The sequence below is a fragment of the Ursus maritimus genome, unplaced genomic scaffold, assembly GCF_017311325.1.
Source record: "Ursus maritimus isolate PB19 unplaced genomic scaffold, ASM1731132v1 scaffold_2, whole genome shotgun sequence".
Taxonomy (NCBI): Eukaryota; Metazoa; Chordata; class Mammalia; order Carnivora; family Ursidae; genus Ursus; species Ursus maritimus.
Window position 1 is genome coordinate 22,317,103 of NW_024424452.1, and position 12,906 is coordinate 22,330,008.

At 49.7% G+C, this 12,906-nt stretch overlaps 1 protein-coding gene and 1 long non-coding RNA gene across 5 annotated transcripts in view; one reads left to right on the forward strand and one right to left on the reverse strand.

Annotated features, from left to right (window-relative positions):
* The window catches only part of LOC103668876, a 19,711-nt gene extending 12,957 nt beyond the window's left edge, over positions 1-6,754 (forward strand). Inside the window, exons 2-4 of one of the 2 annotated variants that reach the window (XR_570161.2) lie at positions 4,707-4,800; positions 4,926-5,066; positions 6,616-6,754. This is a non-coding gene — a long non-coding RNA (uncharacterized LOC103668876). Of the gene's footprint in view, positions 1-3,360; positions 4,801-4,925; positions 5,067-6,615 lie in introns of those variants that run through there. The other variant, XR_570160.2, reaches the window with a different exon arrangement.
* Positions 5,063-12,906, reverse strand: part of POLR3E (RNA polymerase III subunit E) — a 29,662-nt gene continuing 21,818 nt past the window's right edge. For 2 of the 3 annotated variants that reach the window (XM_040635234.1, XM_040635233.1), the window contains exons 15-21: positions 11,908-11,967; positions 11,652-11,809; positions 11,200-11,261; positions 10,100-10,626; positions 7,955-8,032; positions 6,583-6,708; positions 5,063-5,856 (exon numbers count right to left, since the gene is read on the reverse strand). In XM_040635234.1, coding sequence (XP_040491168.1) covers positions 5,800-5,856; positions 6,583-6,708; positions 7,955-8,032; positions 10,100-10,626; positions 11,200-11,261; positions 11,652-11,809; positions 11,908-11,967 — 1,068 coding nt within the window. In that variant the 3' untranslated portion in view covers positions 5,063-5,799. Of the gene's footprint in view, positions 5,857-6,582; positions 6,709-6,863; positions 6,946-7,954; positions 8,033-10,099; positions 10,627-11,199; positions 11,262-11,651; positions 11,810-11,907; positions 11,968-12,906 lie in introns of those variants that run through there. The other variant, XM_040635235.1, reaches the window with a different exon arrangement.

Below are 12,906 nucleotides of genomic sequence, written 5' to 3' on the forward strand. Positions count from 1 at the left end.
GAATGTTGAACCACCCTTGCATCCCAGGGATGAATCCCACTTGGTCATGATGGATAATCCTTTTAATGTACTGTTGGATCCTATTACCTAGGATCTTGTTGAGAATTTTGGCGTCCATATTCATCAGGGATATCGGTCTAATAATTCTCCTTTTTGATGGGGTCTTTGCCTGGTTTGGGGATCAAGGTAATATTGGCCTCATAGAATGAGTTTGGTAGTTTTCCTTCTGTTTCTATTTTTTGAAACAGCTTCAGGAGAATAGGTATTATTTCTTCTTTGAATGTTTGGTAGAATTCCCTGGGGAATCCATTAGGCCCTGGAGTCTTGTTTATTGGGAGGTTTTTGATAACTGCTTCAATCTCTTCATACTTAATTGGTCTGTTTAAAAAATCAGTTTCTTCCTGTTTCAGTCTTGGTAGTTTATAGGTTTCCAGGAAGGCCTCCATTTCCTCCAGGTTGTTTAATTTATTGGCATAAAGCTGTTGATAAAAGTTTCTAATGATCCTTCCTATTTCATTGATGTTGGTTGTGACCTCTCCCTTTTCATTCGTAATTTTATTAATTTGGGTCCTTTCTCTATTCTTTTGAATAAGACTTGCCAGTGGCTTATCGATCTTATTTATTCTTTCAAAGAACCAGCTTCTAGTTCTGTTGGTCTGCTCTACTGTGCTCCTGGTTTCTAATTCATTGATCTCTGCTCTAATCTTTTTTTTTTTTTTTTAAAGATTTTTTTATTTATTTACTCGACAGAGATACAGACAGCCAGCGAGAGAGGGAACACAAGCGGGGGGAATGGGAGAGGAAGAAGCAGGCTCAGAGCGGAGGAGCCTGATGTGGGGCTCGATCCCATAACGCTGGGATCACGCCCTGAGCTGAAGGCAGACGCTTAACCGCTGTGCCACCCAGGTGCCCGTTTCTATAGATTTTAACTTTCTGTTCTGTATCACTCTTGGGGCCTTTTTACTTTTATAGAACCCCCCCTTAATATCTCCTGTAGGGCTGGTTTCGTGGTTATGAAATTGGTCAGTGAGTGGCGATTCTGGAAGGTCCTTAGCTTTCCATCAATTCTGAATGACAGCCTTGCTGGATAAAGGATCCTTGGCTGCATGTTTTTCTCTGAAAGAGCTTTAAAAATGCCCCCCCAACCTTTTCTCTCATTCCAGGTCTGTGTAGACAGGTCTGATGTAATCCCAATATTTTTGCCTTTGTACATGAGAAATTTCCTTGCCCTGGCCACTTTCAATACTGTATCCTTGGATCTAATATTTGTGATTTGCACTATGACATGGTGTGACGTAGGTTTGTCATGGTTGAATTTGGGAGGGGTCCTCTCTGCCTCTTGGACACGAATGCTTATTTCCTTTGCTAGATTGGGGAAGTTTTCAGCTACAGTTTGTTCAAATATCTCTTCTAAATCTCTCTTTCTCCACCCCCTCGGGGATGCTGATGATTCTGACATTGGAGCATTTCATTGAGTCAGTAATCTCCTGTAACCTGCATTCTTGAGATTGGATTTTTTGAGCCAAGTTTCTGTTTTAGCTTTCTCTTCTACCATCCCATCATCCAATTCACTAATTCGTCCTTCTGCCTCATTTACCCTGGCCGTCAGAGCATCTAGTTTAGACTGCATTTGATTCATAGCATTTTTAATTTCTGCCAGATTCACTCTCATTTCCACCCTTAGAGATTCTATAGTCTCATTAATATTTTTTTCGAGTCTACACATCATCTTGACCATTGTTACTCTGAATTCCATTTCTGATAATTTGGTTATATCCATATCCATCAGTTCTGTGGCAGAGGCCACAGACTCATTATCTTTTCTTTGCGGGGATTTCTCCTTCTTGTCATTCTGATGAAGAGAGGTTGCGGGGTTGCCCAGAGCCCAAATTATTGACCAGGACCCAAGCCGTGCGCTCTTGTTTTATAGGGACCTTATGGATGTGGGCTTCTTGATTTTTCAGCCTGCCTTCTGGGGGAGGGGCCTGCCATGCTGATATTCAGGCAACCCTGTTTGGGTAGAGTCTCCGTGTCCCCTGCGAGGGGGGATGGGGATGGGCACAATGTGAGCTGGTATTTCCAGGCTTTTGTTCTCTGGTGGCTTTCCCTGGTGGTTTTCTGTGCCTCTTCTGAGAGTCAGAGCAGCAGTGGCCATATCCTAGCCTCCCTCTCAGAACAGAGAGATCGCAGTCCGCTCTCCACTGAGCTCTTCTGGCCTCTCTAACTGTTTCTGTTGGTGCTGCTAAAAACCCTGCAGCCGGTGTCCCAGCCCTCACTTCCAGGGCCAGCACGTCTCTGTCTTTTGTGTTTCTAACACCGCCAGCCACCAGCTGCCCCTGCGCGCGCTCCCGAGCTCCCTGTTTCAGTGAGGTTCACGCGCACTCCAGAGCACAGGGTTTCAGTCTGGTCGCGTACGTGTTTCCCGGCTCACGGTCTCAGTCTGTTCTCTAGCGGGTGCCCGTCCGTGAGTCCGGCCGCTCCCCAGTGCAGGTGGTTACCGCTTCCCGGTGCCCAAGCGCGGAGGCTCCCCCCCCTTCCGTTTATTTTCCAGTATCTGTGCGCAGATTCACGGCTCCCCGCTTTGTGCCTCAATACTCAGCGCTGGAGATGTTCATTTGTAGAGATCCAGATGTATCTTCCTGCGTCTCAGGCTGATTCCGTGGGTTTTCATAATGGTCTGGTACCTATCCAGCTTGGCTCAGGGGACCAGCTGAAAAATGGGTCCTACTCCTCTGCTATCTTAACTCCGCCCCCCCTCCATCTATGGCAGTTTTTAATTGCTGTTATAGCTTGATATTTTCCTGTTAAGAGAATATTGCCCTCATTGCTCCTTTAGAATTTCCCTGGCTTCCCCCCACCCCATTTTTTCCAGTATGAACTTTAAAGTTAGCTCGTCTGGTTCTTGGGGGGAAATGGTTACTGGGATCAAGTTTAAAAATTCGTTTAATTAAGTACAGACTATAACACAGAGACTTCAATCCAAAAACATGGGTTTATGCCTTCCCATTTGTTCCAGTGGTGCGTGTCTGTTTTCAAATTTTTATCACTTGGTCCAATGGATTTTAGAAGGTTCACCTCCTGAATATTGTAAGATCTTTTCTTCTGTTAAAACACATATAAATATATATATATGTGTTTTAAATTATTTTTTTAGATTTTATTTAAGAGCGCGTGTACATACACATAAGTTGGGGGTTGCAGAGGGAGAGGGATAAGCAGACTCCCTGCTGAGCAAGGATCCCACCTCGGGATTCCATCCCAGGACCCTGGGATCATGACCTGAGTGGATCATAACCAACTAAGCCACCCAGTTGCCCCATACGGTTTTATTTTTAAGCAATTTTTTTTTTAGTATTTTTAAGTACCCACTGTGGGGCTTGAACTCATGACCCCAAGATCAAGAGTTGAATGCTCTTCCAACTGAGCCAGCCAGGCCACCCCACTTCTGTTATATTTTCTAACTGTAGTTGCATATAGGAAAGCTTCTGACTCCAGTTAATTTGTTGAATGTTTTTCAGAGTAGCTTTTAGTTGATTGTTGACATATCTGAAAAAAACGTTGTTTTTTTTTACGTAATCTCCACACCCATCATGGGGCTTGATCTCACAACCCCAAGATTGAGTCACACCCTCCACAAAACCAGCCAGGCACCCTGAAAAAAAGTTTTGACTCCTTTTTGTCTTTTTTGTTAGACAAAACTGTCTAAATTTTTAATTTAATCCTTTGTCTAATTGCTCTAAGTAGTATACCCAGGATATTAACTATGGTGAGTAAACATATGTCTCAATCCTAAAGAGTATGTGGAGTGTTTGATTTAGCAGGTTAACTTTTTACCGTTTTAATGAGGTTAATGAGAATTCATCTACTATTTTAAGAACTTATATCTGGAATGAATTGTAGATCTCAATCCCTGAGATGATTTCTTTTTCCACCTTCTCATTTGGTTTATACATGGTGTGAGCTACACTGTAGATGCCCTGATACCACCCTTGCATTTCTGTGACCGTTCTTCCCAATATCGCACCCTTTGCAAGACATCTCAGGGTGGTTATTTTTTTAACATGCTACTGCTACTTAGGATTTTAATTCCTATCATGCTTTGTCAGGTTTTAAGTAAGTCAATACTTCAGAAGTATCTGGAGGCTCATTACATGTTTAACCCTTGCATTTGTCATAAAGATGTGATCATCATTCAACCATGAAAATACCTGGGCCTTTTCTTCTCCAGTAATTGGTCTGTTGTAATTTTCTTTCCAAAAAGTTTAAAGGCTTATAAGCCATTTTCCTTCATCCGTTGGTATACCTTACATTAAAGTTTACTTTCCTATTTGAATTCAGTGTTTAACTCCTCTGTCCTTATCAGTGTGTTTCAGGCTATGACTGTGCACTGAGCCCCATCACTTCTGAGGTCACACTCCACCTGCTGTACGCCATGAGGAGTCTCCCCTTTCAGGCAGATATACAAGAGCTGGGCACACTCTCAACTTCAGAATTTTTTTTACTCTTTTCAGGTTCATGGTTGTTGTTAAACTACATTACCAAATATGTTTTTCTTTTTGGTGGTGGGGCATGCACAGACCATCACCTAAACCTTCAGAAAGCAGTGACTCTAGTGCCCAAACCAGGTCATGGAAAAAGCCTTAGGGAGCAGAATTTCACATCTTGCCCATCCCAGCTTACTGATTTTTTCCCCCCTAACCCTCTAGGGCTACACGATCCACTAAGGTTGCCATTAGCTACATGTCCCAACTGAGCGCTTAAACCGTGGCTGGTCCAAACTGCAAGTGGCCCAAGTATAAGGTACCAGATCTTGAAAACTGTTTTACATTTTTTGTACTAATGTTTTAAATTATATATTGCTGTTTTAGCTATTATGTTAGGCTAACTCTATTTTTACCAGTTTCTTTTTACTCTTAATGCCCTAGATAACTGCATTGTTCTGCCGGGCAGCGCTAAGTTCTCCCTCCATCCGTCGGCTCCCTTCCCTGATGATGTGCAAGGCTCTGAGAGTTCATGCAACACTGCCTTCCTGTAACCCTTAGAAGACAGTAGCACCATGATGCCAGGTTAGTGTTAGTATTTATTTTAAAAATACACAAAATATAAATTTTTTACATCAAAGTGTGATAACCTCACTTATACATTGTTTCATACTTACCTGGTTTGGTTTGCAACCTTATGCAAACATTAATAGATGGGATTTGATTCTGATTTTTTGCTAAGGTTCATGTAAACAGCTGAGACTGCTACATAAAATTGTCTTAAAAGGTAAGGTGGCCACAGAAACCCAGCAGTGAAACAATTCAATTTGGTTTGTTTAATGAAACTGGCAGAAGTCTTAGCAGATAGGTAATCGAAGACTAAATACTGGCTTCTAGGCATTTTAAATATTTAAAACATTTTCTTCATCTTGTAAACATAACTTAGACCTTGTTGGCATTAAGTTTGAAAAGTAAAATATTAAACCATGATTTTCATCAGCCTGCCTGTGGTCAGTATACACTCTCTTTATTATGAGAATGAAACCAAATAATAAAATACATCAGGAATTTCAAATTATACTGGAACGAAGGTCCCGGCTGCCCTCTCTCCTGGGAGCGATCTAACTAACTTCAGCTGACCCTGCCCCTGGCTGAGGATGATCCCTGCTGTCCGCTAGACAGCACAACGCCCCAGCCGCGGCATGGTCAGTTCCTCCCGCTCTGTGTCTTCCGAAGCAGTAAGACCACTGCCACCTCTGCTGGCTTTGCCGTCCTTCCTTGGGCTTGGATTCACTGGGTTAGTGGTTTGTGACTATTGTCAAGACTGTACCGTCCCTTTAAGGTACCACATGCCGCCATAGCTTACACAGCAGTCCTGTGAGGAGAGAGAAACGTGCTAAGGGCAGACTTTGGCAAGAAAGGTAGCTACTGCGTCGTGTTCGGAACACCACAACTCAATTTATGCTTAATGGATAGAACACAAATGGGAAATCAAGATCCGCCTCATCCCAGTGCTATGGTAACAGTGTTTGGGCCTCAGGACCTCTTCCTCTCAGGGTGTCCAAAAAGTGAGGAGCCATAAATGAATGTGCTTTGTAAGCACATTGAAAAAACAAAACAAAAAACCCATAAGCTGACCTAGAACAGTGCCTCATAACTAGCACTAGGTTATGCCCTGGATGTCTGAGAGCATCACAATGGAGGGAAACGGTCCATGTTCCACGGTTTCTGCAAATATGGTATTTGTGCCACAGTTAATTCATAAAAGCATTATAAGTAGTATACTTAGGTACTTTCATATACTAGATAAATATTCCTTTTTAAGCCAAACTTAAAATTGGTTCTACTGAAAGTAAGTGGTACGAGATTCAAAAGGGGAGGGGAGTCGGGCCTCTCAGGCCTGGTCACCTCAAAGGAAGACCCACTAGACTATTTTTGGAAGATGGCATCCACACCTCACTCAGTTCAGTCCTTCTGCCCGTATCCACCATCATCAGTTGCAGAGACCCCCTGGCTGGGGAGGGAGCCAGAAGCTGGATTTAAGAAACACACTGGCAGCCTCCACCTGAGACAGGGGCCTGATAACGCAAAGTAACTGTACCTTTAGCACTTTATCCACTTCCTGTTTACTCAGATCCTCTCCACACTCTTGAGTCAGCCGCGACTGGATCATGTTCCGACGTACCCGGTAATTTTTGGAAAAGATTTCAAGCAAAACCTGTCGGTGCTTTAATAGCAAAAATATGTTACTGTGGAAAACAGTCACCTAAAAGAGCACCACCCCAAAACAAGAGATGCAAACCATGGACCTAACTCCACACTGCGGTCTGTGTGCGCCCAGGACTTCTGTTTACAGGTGAGTACGTCTGACCGACCTGTCATCCCGAGACCCCAGGAAGAAGACAACAAAGCCAGGGACGCGCCAGCCGAGGACAAGCAGTTTAGACTTGGTGTTTCATGATAACTAGGAGGCAGGGAAAGGCACAGACAGGGCCAGAAAGCTTTGTCTCGTGTATTTTTAATATGCCCTTATTTGAATCTGATCATTAAAAGAAAAAAATCATCAAATTCTTTGAATTTCCTCCACCTGCCACCTCTTCTGGCTGAGTGTACACAGGATGGCTCAGGAAGAGCCGCCGCCCTGCTCTCGTGCTGGGGCCCCAGGGGGAAGCTCCCCATACCTTAGGGACAGGACCTGGGGAAGGGGCAGACTAGTGTTTCAGCAATTTAACCTTAATCCTTAAAGTTCAGGCAAGTTCATGATTAAGGAAAATTGTGGACCTCAGGGTCCATGACCACACTAGACAGACACTGCTGCTGGTTTAACTCCTATTTTGTTCATTGGACACTCGTGACCCTTCCTGCCAGAGTGTGACAGGAGGCAAAATGGACCAATTTCTCTTAGAAACCAGCACCTGAGATCTGATAAGAAATCCTTTTGATTCTTACTGCCAGAAGCCACCTGAGAAATGTGGACTGTCACTGGTTCATGAGCCCGGCTGGATGGCAGAATCCTTTGGAAAGCTCTATAGACATGTAGGGGTGCCTGGGTGGCTCAGTTGGTTGTCTGCCCAGGGTCCTGGGATTCAAGCCCCAGGCGGGACACCTGCTTCTCCCTCTGCCTGCTGTACCCTGCTTGTGCTCTCTCAAATAAAATCTTTAAGAAAAAAGTCTGTAAACACGTAAATATCTAGCTCCTACAGAGCTGAACTAAATCTCTGGCATCAGTCTTAAGAGCCTATATATATATTTTTAAGAGAATTCTAATGCAGCTGGTCTAGACTGGCACTCAGGAACCACTGGTTTCGGCTCAAATGATGGGCACGTGCAGCCTGTTTTCACAATACACAGAGCCAGATTATTTAAAATTGGGAGTGGCTGGAAAATCTGAAGTGTACATTCTGTACTCTGCGTCTCCCTAAAGGCCTCACCCCACCTCCCTGCTTTTGGGGAGACAGCAGAGATCACCTTACCTGATCGCTCATGTCTCCAGACTCCCAGAGGGCGAACACCTTCTGCTCATCTGGGGACGCAGCAGTCTGGGGGGGAAACTAACCAAGGCCCAGGCGTGAGTTGTCTGTCTTTACCACACAGGTCCACCTGCCCTGGTCTGCATGAGTCCCACTCAGAAAAATGAGCCCATGTGAGACCAGGGGCTCCAATTCCAGTTCTTGCCACTTATTAGGACTTCAGTGGGACAGCAGGAAGCCCCCAGATTCACTGGACAAGGAAAGGAATCTGGTTTCTGTTTCTCCTGCTAGCTTGGCATTAGCTCACCTCCAACATAAGCCCTCAGATGTGGGAGAAGCACTCCCACCGCCCTAGGAGTATCCTGGGGATTCCTTCCAACCCCTTCCCTCAAGGGCTGTGCCGGTACCGGTGAGAGGCCCTGCCTGACTCCCAAGCAACCCCCACCACTTGGTTCAGCTGGGTCCAAAGGTGGACCAAGAAAAAGGGGGCCAGGCTCACAGCACCTGGTTTCCAGCCTTGACCCCACAACAGAAGCAACAGTGGTGGCTCCTACCACATAAAGCCCCAGGAGGACTGTAAACGTACAATCTCATTTGATCATTGGAAAGCAGAGAGGCAGGAACAAGGTGTTGCAGCCTCCCACTCTCCAGGGGAAGAAGCCAGCTCCGCTGACTTAGTGTTCCGGGTCACACATCTAATAAGTAGCAGCACCAGGGTTAAACTCAAGTCTGTGAGTCTACTCACTCTCCCTGGACCTCAGCACCCCGAGGCTAGACACTTCAGAGGTCCTTTCCTCCTCAGAGGGGACAATCCTGTATGGTCTCCTGGGGACACCAGCCCCACCAAGAGGAAGGAGCGGGGCAGCGGTGCCTGAGAGCAGCCTACCTCACATCCCTCTCCCATCCACTCCAGCAGCCCAAGACAGCCCAGCTAACCCTGGGCAGGTGCCCCTCCCTGCCTGGCCCAGCTCCGAGAAAGGGGAGCCTGGAGCTAACTACACCCATTTGCTGGGTGGGCAAAGGTGGTTCCAAATAGGACAGGGCCCCCAAACTCTGGTACCTTCCATAGGAAACTGCACCAAGGAGGCTCCCTGCCACGAGGGCCAGATCTCCTGGGAGAGCCTAGCCAGCTTCATATCCAGGGCCTCTCGTCCTAGTTTCCGTGTCTCACATACACAAAGATGGCCTTCGCCTCACATCACCTGAGGCTGCAGGTGCTTCTGACCTTGGATTGCAATTGTCGACGCTCCCTTACGAGGCCGCCACGGCCCCACACCAGACCTGTCTGCTGCCAGGTCTGGGCAGAGGCAGGGGGGAGAGAATGACCAGCACCACTTCCTGAAGCCATAGGCCAGGAAGGAAAATGGTCTGCAACATGCCCTCTGCTCCTACACTTCTACTCCAGGGCCCCTGCCAACGCAGACGAGAGACCTGGGGTGTGGATGGCTCATGCTGCCACCTGCAGGCCTGGCAGCAGAAATGCTGAGCACGGTGCTCAGCTAACCTCTAGCCAGAGAGGCCTGCCGGAGCCCAGGCACAAGCTGTGGGCTCGGCTCAAAGGGTCAGCGCATCTCAGTTAAAGCAGAAAAGATTTCAGCCCTGCAGCCACTATACTGGGTTCCAATTCCAGCTCTAGCACTTCCTGGGTATATGACCTTTACACAAGCTCATTTCACTTCTTTGAAGTCAGTCTCTACACCTGCAAATTGCAAAGATCAAGTGCTGGCAGAAGCGAATTTATCCTGAAAAACGGCGGGGTTGACAGGAACCTGCACGGACCAAGGCCCTGCTGTAGGCCAAGCAATGGGTTAGCGCCTTCGGACATCTCAGTGGGCCCTTACCCAAGTCCTAGGATGGCAAAGCCAACATGTGCCCACGTCAGATGAGGGTGCAGAGCCTAAGAGGCCCAAGCTAACACAAAGCCACCCCATGAGAGCCAAGATTCAGACCAAGGTCAGTGCTCCCCCCGAGTTCCCATGCAGCCTGCAAACAACTGGTTCCCCCAAAGCAAGCGTGGCGCAGGCCACTCCAGAGTGACCCCATTTGTTGCCTTCCCGCCAGGAAAGGTGCTGCCTGCCTGGGAGCCGTCCTGAGGGGCAGAGGGTGGCCTCGCATGCACGCCCAACCGGAGGCGCAGGCTCTACTTACAGGCACCAATATCTGCTTGCAACCGGCGGCCAGCACCGTGTCCTGCAGCATGCGGTCCGAGATGCCACTGAACAGTGTGTGGCCAGGTGGCAGGCTGGCCAGATGCAGGTTGAAGAGGCGCTTGAGTTCACTCAGCGTGAGCACAAACTGTCTCTGAAAGGTGGCCTCCACGAAGGCCCTCAGTTCCCGGGCCACGGGGGTGCTGGCACAGCCTGGGGGCGGGTGCCCATTGAAGCTGTCCCCGCCTGTCGCCCGCCCGCTAGGCAACCCATTGGCCAGCCTGTTGTGGAGGCTGCCACCAAGAGAGGTGTCCATGGGCTCCTCGTCTTCCTCTGCATCTCGATCTTCTTCTTCCTCTCCCTCCTCACTCATGGGCTCCTCCTTGATCCGCACGCCAGGCAGGACCGAGGACGCCTGCATCTGCTCTTTCCTCCGCTGCAGCTCCCGTTCCAGCAGTGCGTGGTTCTGCTGGGCCTTGCTTTTGGCCACTTGGACCCGCTGGTCCCCAGAGAGCAGAGCAGCAGGCCCTGTGGGGAGAGGCAGCGCTGCTCGGGGGGGGCTCAGGGACAGTGCAGAGAAGGGCCCTCTGCCCACGGATAAGCCCTGCCAGGCTGACGGGGGCATCCTGCTCCCCGGAGGAAGGGCACAGGAACAACGCAGGCCAGGCGGGGCTGAAGCAAGCGCTTCGGTCCTGCCTCTCACCCCCACTGACTGGGCGGTGGGGTGGGGGGGAAGCGGAGCTACCCCCACGATGAGGAAAGAAACAGAAGTGGGGAAAATGAGAATCCCACGTTGGGAGATTCAAACCAGGACGGGTTACTGCTGAGTCTCTGCCAGTTCCTCCTGTCCCACCGCCACCTTCTGCCAACCCAGGAAGGCCTGCGCCCCAGCACAGCCCCGGAGTTCAGAAGCCCTCAGTCCCTAAGGCCAAGCCTTAAGCTGAGGTCTGTGGGGAAGGGGGAGGAAGGCACAGAAAGGACACCCAGTGATGAGAGCCACACACCCCTCTCCAGCCCGAGCCCTGACAAGCCCCCACAAAGCAGGCCTCCCAGAGCCAGGGCTGGGTTAGGGGCCGGCCCAGTCCAAAGCCCCTCGCACACCTGATTGTCCATCTGGCTTCTTTGGCAAGCTTTCCTTCACAAGATTATACACTTTTTCTAATCTGAAAAGAAGAATAAACGCTTTTAACTTTACACCACGTCCCCTGTCACCTGCCTCACTACAGTAACCCCTGCCATCGAGGCAGGGATATCCTGGTGACTGAAGACACCAGCTGCATGGAGCCCTGCCAGCCCTCCCCACGGCACAGGCCCCGTGCCCAGCGGGAGCCCCCAGGCTGGGGCGGGCAGCAGTGACCCACACGAGCCCAGGCTCCTGCTCCTTCACAACCCCTCGGAACAGACACACCAGCTCTGATCGGCAGGGGTGGCTGTGTCAGGCCTGTGCTGGGGGTTTCTGGGAGGAAGGGGTGCATGGGGCCCCAGCGTGCCTCCACCAGCCCACACTTGGCCTGGGGGGCGAGGTGGCTGTGGATTGCCCAGCAACCCCTTACTTGGCCTGGATGCCCGTCCACAGCATATGCTGCCGCTGGACCACATCTGGATGCTTCCTGATGAACTCCCCATCGTAAGGCAGTATGAACTCCCAGCCCTTATTGATCCGCACCACGGCCATGTGCTCTAGGAAGTCCTTCACATCCTCCGTGCACAGCTGGGGGAGAGGACGAAGGTAAGGCCCACAGGCCCAAAAGCCGCCCGGCCCCGCTCCCTGCAGCGGCAGGGCCCAGGCCTCTGACCGAGAGCACTTACTTTAGTCACTGCCGCCACCTCTTTCCTCACCACCCACCGGCTCTGCGTGAACTTCCACATCTGAGGGAGAAAAAGCAGTCTGTTTCCAGGAGACAAAGACGGATTACTCCTAAGACCACCCCCCAGGCCCCTGCAGTTGTCCTGGGGGCCTGGGATGAGGGAAGACGGTCCTGACAAGAACTCAGATTGGACCAGCCCCTGCCCCCAGGCCCCGTTTTTGTTTTTGTTTTTGTTTTTTTTAAGATTTTATTTATTTATTTGATAGAGACAGCCAGCGAGAGGGAGGGAATGCAAGCAGGGGGAGTGGGAGAGGAAGAAGCAGGCTCCCAGCAGAGCAGGGAGCCCGATGCGGGTCTCAATCCCAGGGCCCCGGGACCACGCCCCGAGCCGAAGGCAGACGCTTAACAACTGAGCCACCCAGGCGCCCCACCCAGGCCCTGCTCTGACTGCGTCCACGTGAACAGAGACAGGCTGGCAGGCAGTGGCAAACGGCCCACGGGCTCTGTGAGCATGCCCAGGGTCAGATATCCACCACTCTGGCCCCGAGCTGCTAACTGTCCAGAGAAGCCAGGATGCCCGGCCAGGCTGAGAGAAAACGCAGGCACTCTCTTCAACAGCTTCAGGGTGCCCTGCGCACAGCTTAGGAGACCGAGTCCCCTCAAAGGATCCCAGCAGCCGGGGTTCAAGCCCTTGAGAGGGATACCTGGGCCGGGCTTTACCGGATGAGGGCAGGGCAATGAGCTAGCTCTGGAGTTGCCAAAACCCCCCGCAGTAACACAGGGAACACGTACGAGAGAAGCAGGCCTGCGTTGGGACTGTGGAGGCGGGACAGTCAGCCCCACCCGAAGTCGGCGCCATTCAGGGGTTTGGGCAAAGTGGTACCAGACTGTCCAACTATTCGTAATGAGCTAGAAATCTGGTTTGCACCAGGATTTTGAATTTTAAACATTAATACAGATGAACATTTAAAAAAAACTACTCAGGCCAAATGAAACACGT